Below are 7740 nucleotides of genomic sequence, written 5' to 3'. Positions count from 1 at the left end.
TGTTTAAACTTATTCTCACCTCATTGCCGGCCAGGAGGAAATGACCCCACTTTCCAGATGAGGAAACCGAGGCCTCTGAGCTGAGCCTGGCCTGAGCCAGTGGGTAGAGCCTGGATGCCCTTTGATGGTGCCATCCTCCTCCAGGAAGCCCTCCCTGATGGCCCCCGACTCCACAGGGCTGCGATCCTTTAGCTGCTGCAGAGCCCGGCACACAAGAGTTGCTTATAAAGGCGAGGTAACCACGCTTTGTGGGTGCTCTCAGCCCCCGCGACCCTCTTTTCCAAGGCTGAGGGACAGAAAGCAATGCTCCCAGGGTCACTGTGGCAGGCCTGGCAATGGTTCTATGTTGGTGGGGGGGGGGGCACCCCTCCACCAATGCCTGGCCCTGCTCCGAGGCAAGGGTGTGCTCCCCGCGGGGACCTCAGGCCGGCCCTCCTCCCCCTCCACAGCAGGCCGAGGAGCTGATTGGCCCACAATACGGCCTCCAGCCACCTGCTGCTGTCTGTCTGGGGCCACCCTCCCCGTGCTCCATGCTGTCTACCAGGCCCAGCGTGGCGACTGTGGGTAAGAGGGGCACAAGGAGGCCTGGGAAGAGGTGGGGGGGTCCCCAGGACCTGGGAGGGCACCCCTGAGGTCCACGGGGGTGTCCCTGACTCCTGTGGCTGCCCCCACGCACCCCTAGAGGCACTCCCCACCCATAGGTCTCCTCCCCCACCGACTACTCTGGTCCCAGGAAAGGGTCCCCTTTCTGCCCAGGGATGGGTCACACTGACACTGGTGCCAGGGACACCAGGGATTCCAAAAAACAGGGCTGTGGGATCCAACAGATGGGGTTTGGCTCCAGTTCTGCACAATCTCTGGCCCACAGCTCCACCTTCAGCCTGTTTCTTCATCTGCCCTATGGGATCAGAGGCAGCATAGAGGAGGCAGGGACCCCAGGGTTGGGGGTGGGAGGCCTGGTACCCCCTGCCCCTGCCTGTCATGGCCAGAGTCAGGCTGGTCCTAGCTGCCGGGGCTTGAGTGCCAGCACCCACGGGGTCCGGAAGGAGGCTAGGTGCCAGGAATGAGGGGTAAGGATGACCCAGAGGGAGACCCCAGGGGAGCAAGGCCTAGGAGGGGCTGGGCCCCTAGCCGGCCTGCCCTGCTGGCCTTGGGCACCGGATAAAAATAGTCCTGGTCTCAGAGAACATGAGCTGACCCTGGGGCCAAGGGTTCCGGTTTGGGCTCTGTGCTCACCTCTGTGTGACCATGGGCAGGACCCAGCCTGCTCTGGGCTCCAGCATTCTCTGCTGTGTGCAGAGGGATATTGGAGCCCATAGAGGCTGGCCTATCCAGAGGGGTCCCGAGACAGACCTGGGGGGATGTCAGGGAGAGTGCCCGCTGGAGGGCTGTCGGTCCATGCCCTGAGCAAGTGTGAAGTTACCAGGGAAGGTGGCTCCAGGCAGAGGGACAAGCCAGGGTGGTGGTATGGAGAGACAAGGAGCTCCCTTCTCCAAGAGGCAAGCCCATAGCAGGGGCTCAGGCTGCCTCTTCCCTCTTGCCCTTAGCTTGACTCTGGGCCTGCGGCTCTCAGCCGTCCCCATGGCAACCAGGGCCTTGGAGGAGCTGGATGGAGGCCTGGGCAGCTGCCAAATGGATGAGGACCTCTCTGCACTGGCTGACCCTTGTCCTGGCCGGCCCCGGGAGGACAATGCGCAAGGTACCAGAGAAGGTGCTGGGGGAGGAAGCGCATGCCCCCATCCTCCTTCTGAGTCAGGTGGCCCACCTTCGGAAACCAGGACTTGGACTTCCACACTGAACTGGCTTAAACCATGCTCCTTGTTTCCAACCTCTGTGCCCATTAGTGTCCCGGGGGGTGGGGTGGGGAAGCGGTTGTAAAGATCCCAGAAAACACAGGTGCTGGGCCACACAGGTCAGGGTTTGGATCCTGGCTTGCCAGTGACCTGCTGTGTGCTTTTGTGCAAGGCTGTCTCTGAGTCTGTCTATGTTTTAACCTGCAAACTGGGAGCTCTCCTGTCCCCAGCCCCTCACCCCGCAGGACCCAACAAAAAGTGGGATCTGGGGGTCCCCACGACTTTGACTCTCCTCTCTTTTTTCACCAACAGCGACATCCAGGTTGGCTGACTCCAGCAGCCAGTCCCATGTGAGTAGCGGGGGGCGGGGGAGGGTGGTCTTCCTTCTGGGTTTCAGCCCAAGGTGCTCCTGGAGTAGGGGGGGGTGCTGGCTTAAGAGGATGGGTTTCTGCAGCCCCTGGGAAGGCTTGGTCTCCATTAGAGGGAACACCCAGGATGACACATGTCCCCACAGGATTCTCAGGAGGGAGTGACTGAGGGCAGCCCCACAGGCAGTGTGGACACCAAGCCCAAGAAGACGGAAAAGGAGCCTGTGTCCAAAGTGACCTCAGGAACCGGGAAGGAGAGGCTGAAAGCAGGAGCAAGTGGGTTTGCAGGAGGCAGGGGTGAGGTGGGGGGCAATGGGTATAGACCAGCATGGGAGGGGAGGGTGGGTCCTTGGATCTGGGCAGCAGGAAGATAGCCACATGGGGCTCCTGGCTGAGTGGTTTCCTGGCTGTAACTGAAAGGGTCGTGAGTCTCTAATTCATGATAACACCAGCTTAGCTGCCACTAAGCTTCAGCTAATTATCTTCTGGAAAATTCTCTGCATCCCAGTGAAGCTGCCAAGCCGGCAGGGCTTAGTTTCTCAGCCTAGGGCCGCACGGCCGGGCAGAGCAGAGCTGACTTTAGCCGCAGGTCTGCCCCTCGCTGCCCTAGAGCCCAGCCAGCACTTGCTCCTGCAGCCCCCCGGAGCCCCGCACGGAAGAAGGCGCAGACCGCACCGCCCCAGCAGCCGCCGCCGCCGCCGCCGCCCCCGGCCCTGAGCGAGGAGCTGCCCTGGGGAGACTTGACGCTCAACAAGTGCCTGGTGCTGGCCTCGCTCGTGGCGCTGCTGGGCTCCGCCTTTCAGCTGTGCCGCGGTGAGCCTCACACTTGGCTACTCCTTCCCGGAAGCACGGACACGCCACGGGGCGGGTCTGTGCGCCCGAACCCTAGGCTGTTCGCGCGCCCCCTGGATCTTGTGAGGGGTTCCTGGCGGCCCCCTGCACTTCTTGCTGGGCAGCGGACCTTGTGCATCCCCATGGTCCCGTCGGAGTCCCTCTATCCAGGACCGGCTCTGAGACCCCTCCAACCCCCCTTTCCAACAGACCTTACAGGGAACTGCCTCCTCCCCCACCCCAGTAGGGACCTTGATGCACCTGCCTCCCCAGTGAACCGGCCCTCACCACCCCACACCCTGGGCCTCGCATGCCCAGGAAGGGCCATGTGCACCCCCGTTTCACAGAGTGTGGCTTCTGTGTGCCTCGGTGCTCCCATGGCCCTCGGAGAAACTGGAGCATCCTGGCACACCCTGAATGAGGGAGGTTTGAAGAGAAGCAGCAGTGGAGACTTGGAACCCCTTCCTGGGGCTGGAAGGGAGCTAGCCCAGCCTCAGTGAACCTGGGTGGAGACGGCTGGGTCCCCTTGCCTGTCCCCAGGAGAGGGGGCTCTAGGGGATGGATGGTGTGCTGTGGTTCTCACTCCCGACTCTTGCCCCAGGCTGACTCGCATCCCCTCTTGTCCCCTCCCAGAGACTGTGGCTGGGGATGCAGAAGCCCCCGCACCTGTCCCTGAGTCGTGGGTCTCATCAAGCTCGTCACCCAAGGGGCCAGCGTCACTCCTGGTAAGCTCTTCCTCAGTGGGCTCCTCACTGCGGGGAGGGGCTTGAGCCATGGAATTGTGGCTGATCCCACCACCCTGCACTTGTCTGCATAACAGCCAAAGCCTGAGGCCCGGGCCCCCCTAGTGAGGCAGCCCGAGCCCTCCTGGAAGGTAGAGGAAAGGGTCCAGATTCCTAGGAGTGGAGAGGCTGCAGAGAAGGACGAATGGGAGTCTGGAGAAGCTGCTGATGAGGAGCATGCGCCCCTCGCAGGCCGAGGGCCCAAGGAGAGGGTGAAGAAGGAGAAGCCTCCGAAGGAGAGGCCCTGGAAGGAGAAGCCACACAAGGAGGAGAGGCCAAGAATGGAGAAGCCACGAAAAGAGGAGAAGCCACGTGGTGCCAGGGAGCCCCACAGAGCCCTACCGCGACGCTGGGAGGCCCGCGAGGGGGGCCATCGATCTTGGGGGCGAGACTCCGGAGCCCCCGAGGATAGGAAGAGGCAGGCCTGGGTCTCCCCGCGGCGCCCTGACAAGGAGGACCGGCCTCCAGGCCGCCAGAAGCGCCGTGCCGGCAAAGGCCGGGACTGAACGAGACTGGGGTCGTGCGCGTGAGTTTCTGAATATCTGCTCTAGGGCCCCGCGGTTCCAGCTAAATAAAGCAAGTGCTGCGGCCCCCTCATCGTCTGTTCCTTCGCACCAGGACCCCAGAACCTGCCCGGGGCCTGCGTGAGGCAGATGAGCTTTGGGTGGTGGGTGGAGGGAGGACGGAGAGGCAAGGGGGCAGCGGGTGAAGACTGGGAGAACTGCGGGAAGGAGGCCTCTGCCTGTCCCCAAACATGCACAGACACCCCAACCGCGTGCCTTCCCGTCTTTATTGGGGCGATGACGGGGTCAGAATAAATACGGGCCGGGGCAGCACAAGGAGCACGGCGCGAGGTCACCGGCAGCCGCACTCGGTGGCCACCATGTTCGGGACGTGGTGTGCGCTGATGCGCTCCTCGGACAGGCTGATGAGGAGCTTGCCGGTGTAGGCTGTGGGCACACAGCAGGGCGGGCGCGCCAGGGCGGCGCCGCGGGCCTGCATCTTCAGCAGCAGCACCACGTGGTTGCCGTAGCGCGGGTTGCGGTCTGACTGAGGCCAGCCGCAGGCGCCCTGGCAGTTGTTGGCCTGATATGTCTCCGGGATGAGCACGGAGCGCTCGGCCCGCAGGTCTACGCTCAGCTCGCGCAGAGCGCACGGCCCGTCTGCAGCCGCGGCCCCGGCGCTGCGCTGCGCTCGTGCGGAGCCGCTCCGCTCCCGCCCGCGCCACTCAGCGCGCAGGCCCTGCAGCGCCTTGAGCAGCAGCAGCGCGCGCAGCGGGCCGCCGGGGCCATCTGGGTTTCCCGGGCACAGTGCCAGCAGGCGCGCCAGCAGCGGGGGGGCGGAGGGAGGCAGCCCCGGGAGGCCGCGCAGCTCGGCGGCCGCCGCCTGAAGCTCGGCAGCCACCCGGCGCGCTAGTCCCGCGGCCCACAGAGGGGACTTGGGACCTTGCGGCGTTGCGGGGACCCCGGTGTTGGCTGCCGTCGGCGGCAGCAGCAACAGCAGCGGCTCCTCACCATCCAGCAGGCGCTCCAGGGCCGCGGGGTCCGACAGGTTGACCTGGCCCTGCGGGAAACCGGCCAGTGCGCCCGGGTCCAAGGCCAGTCGTGGTGGTGAGGCTTGGGCCGGGGGTCCCCGCAGCGCGCGCACTAGGCGCGTGAGCGTCTCCAGGAAGGGATCGGCGCTGGGCGGTGCCTTCTCTGGCTCCGGGGAAGGCCTGGACAGCAGAGTCGGGGGTCGTGAGGGCGCAAAGCTGCGGCGCCCACACTCCCCGCATCCCTAGGTCTGGGCCTGCGCGCACCTGGGCTGCGGGAAGGGCACCAAGTCCAGCCGACCGTGTGCGGGCATCGGCGCCGGCGGCTGCGCCGGCGCCGACGGCCGCGCCGGCAGCAAGAGCAACAGGGCCGGGGTCTTTCGTGTGAAGCAGCGGGAGTCCGCACCGAACAACAGCGCCTGCAGCTGGGCAGTGCTCAGGGGTGCACCTGAGGGGAGGCGCGTGCGCCGTGCAGTTCAGCGGCTGGGGGTGGGGTGGGGTCTGCGGGTCGAGGGCAGCCACCCGGTCGGGTCCCTGTCCAGGCAAGGCCTACCATTTCCACGGCGCCGCAGGGTCAGGGCTAGCCCAGGCCGGCGCCAGGCCCCCTCCGGCCGGTCCACGACCAAGGCCAGGAAGTCTGAGTCCGCGGTTAGGCAGAGGCTCTGCGGGTGGACACGGGGGTTCAGCCAGGTTGAGGGGCGGAAGCATGGATGCCAACCCTGCTCTGCCTGCTGCCCTTAACATCCTTTCAAGGTCTAGCCTGGACACTTGTGGCCTTTCTGTGAGGCCAAGTTAAAAACAACACAAACCCAAACCCATAATCCCTCCCTTGCTCTGTGGCCCGGAGGGGGGGGGGGGGCGGGGGTCCTGGGGGGCCAGAGAGAGCCACATTCCACTCCCTGGTACCTGGGCGCTAGGTAGCCCAGCGCCGGTGACAGTGACCTCCAGGCCAGGCCCTGGGTACAATACCAGCAGCGCCAGCTCTGGGGGGTTGGCTCCTCCAGGCGGAGGCTCCTGGAACCTCAGCAAGGGTGTCGGCTCCCACGTCACTGCAGCCAGGACAAGGGAAGAAGGGAGACACCTGAGCCACGGAAGCCCGAGCCCCTCCCCCAAACCTGTCCCCTCCATAGGAGGGAGACCCCACCCCAACCGAAGCCTGGGGGAACCTGGTGGGAGAGGTTTGACGCTGGCTCCTGGCTTCCCTGGGACAGGAGTGGCCTAAAAGTGATGGATAGGGTGGGCGGTGCGGCTGCCACCTGTGTCTCCTGAGCCCTTGGGGGCTCTAGGCCTAGAGAGCTCCTGGGGGATTCCTGGTAGTGGGTCTGAGGACAGTGGCCCCTTGGAACAGGAACCTCTTGCTACCCAATGTGGAGGGAGAGGCACTCCTCTGCTGGACAATTAGGCTGCACTGACCTGCCTCCTTCCTCCACCCCCAACCGTGTAGCTCCCAGGTAGGTGAACAAGGTGTTAGCCCCACACTCCCCTCCACCAGGCACTGCATGGGGAGAGGGGTGGCTGGGAGCTGAAGAACTTCTGGCCCCAGACAGGCAAAGATAGTGACCCACCTCTCTGGCCATTAGCCTCCACTTCCTGAGACTGGGGATGGGTCTGGGCTGGGGGCTCTGCAGTCCCCTGGTCTTAGGAGGAGGGCACGAGAGCCTGGCGTCCCACCCCAGCCCCAACACAACACATACCTTCCTCCAGGTGCAGGACCACCAGCCACTGCCCCCCTGGCTCCCCCAGCCACGCCTGCAGCTGCTGCAGGTGGGGCAGCACAGGCTGTCCATCACCAGTGGGGCACACAGCGAAGGTGGTCAAGTCACTCAGGCCCCAGTGGGTGCGCCACACAGCCTCCAGGAAGGCCTGCTCGTAGCCGCTCAGGGCCCCCACCACCCGCAGGGGGGCCCTGCTCCCATTGCCCCTCCCATGCAGGGTCACCAGGCACAGGGGGTCCTGAGGGCTGCCTGGCAGCCAGAGACTGGGGAGCGGCCAGTCCCAATCTTGCTGAAAGATGAGTGCCCCGCTGCCTGTGGCCTGATCCCTGGGCGAGGCCGCGGTGCTGGAAACCTCTTCCCTGGGGGTGCCTGGCCTCAGCAGAGCCCCCATGGCCAACAGCACCAGGGCCAAAGAGAGAGATGGACTGAGCATCCTGAGAGCTTCCAGGGGCTGGGCTGCCGTACTTTATAAGGAGGAGCAGGGCTGTTTGTGCTGCAGGGCGGTCCCTATCTCCTCCTGGGATGTGACCTTGAAGGCTGGTGCCTGCCGCGAGCCTGGGAGGCCTGTGGCCTTCTCAAAGCCCCCTCTGTTCCAACCTGCCTGCCTATCTCCTGGGCAGTGATACGGTGTGTATGGCCTGTGACCCATTTGTCAGACTGTCCTTGACAAATCTTCCCCCTCCCCAGAGCAGGAATGTGAGCAGGAGTGTGTGGCCCAGA

General features: G+C 64.8%; 2 protein-coding genes across 2 annotated transcripts; one reads left to right on the top strand and one right to left on the bottom strand.

The window, feature by feature from the left end:
- The first annotated feature begins 521 nt into the window (after positions 1–521).
- On the top strand, positions 522–4286 carry JSRP1 (junctional sarcoplasmic reticulum protein 1). Its single transcript, XM_061149321.1, has 7 exons — positions 522–564; positions 1548–1699; positions 2106–2143; positions 2308–2437; positions 2798–2974; positions 3626–3717; positions 3813–4286. The coding sequence occupies exons 2-7, from the start codon at positions 1582–1584 to the stop codon at positions 4278–4280; spliced, it is 1023 nt and encodes a 340-aa protein (XP_061005304.1). The 5' UTR covers positions 522–564; positions 1548–1581; the 3' UTR covers positions 4281–4286.
- Positions 4287–4576: 290 nt separating this feature from the next.
- AMH (anti-Mullerian hormone) lies at positions 4577–7453 on the bottom strand. The gene is made up of 5 exons (XM_061149320.1): positions 7000–7453; positions 6212–6354; positions 5859–5967; positions 5573–5753; positions 4577–5488 (listed from the first exon to the last, which is right to left on the bottom strand). The coding sequence occupies exons 1-5, from the start codon at positions 7451–7453 to the stop codon at positions 4630–4632; spliced, it is 1746 nt and encodes a 581-aa protein (XP_061005303.1). The 3' UTR covers positions 4577–4629.
- Between the last annotated feature and the right edge of the window lie 287 nt (positions 7454–7740).

Source organism: Dama dama, chromosome 9 (genome assembly GCF_033118175.1).
Source record: "Dama dama isolate Ldn47 chromosome 9, ASM3311817v1, whole genome shotgun sequence".
NCBI classification, from domain to species: Eukaryota; Metazoa; Chordata; class Mammalia; order Artiodactyla; family Cervidae; genus Dama; species Dama dama.
The sequence above is the reverse complement of the archived record's forward strand: the minus strand, read 5'-3'. Positions and strand labels throughout refer to the sequence as shown.

Coding starts and splice junctions, on each gene's coding strand:
- AMH (XM_061149320.1), bottom strand. CDS start 7,453: ATGCTCAGTCCATCTCTCTCTTTGGCCCTGGTGCTGTTGGCCATGGGG. Junction 5,968..6,211: donor CTGGGCTACCTAGCGCCCAG/GTACCAGGGAGT, acceptor GTCCACCCGCAG/AGCCTCTGCCTAACCGCGGA. Junction 5,489..5,572: donor GTGCCCTTCCCGCAGCCCAG/GTGCGCGCAGGC, acceptor TCTGCTGTCCAG/GCCTTCCCCGGAGCCAGAGA.
- JSRP1 (XM_061149321.1), top strand. CDS start 1,582: ATGGCAACCAGGGCCTTGGAGGAGCTGGATGGAGGCCTGGGCAGCTGC. Junction 1,700..2,105: donor CCGGGAGGACAATGCGCAAG/GTACCAGAGAAG, acceptor TTTCACCAACAG/CGACATCCAGGTTGGCTGAC. Junction 2,975..3,625: donor CGCCTTTCAGCTGTGCCGCG/GTGAGCCTCACA, acceptor GTCCCCTCCCAG/AGACTGTGGCTGGGGATGCA.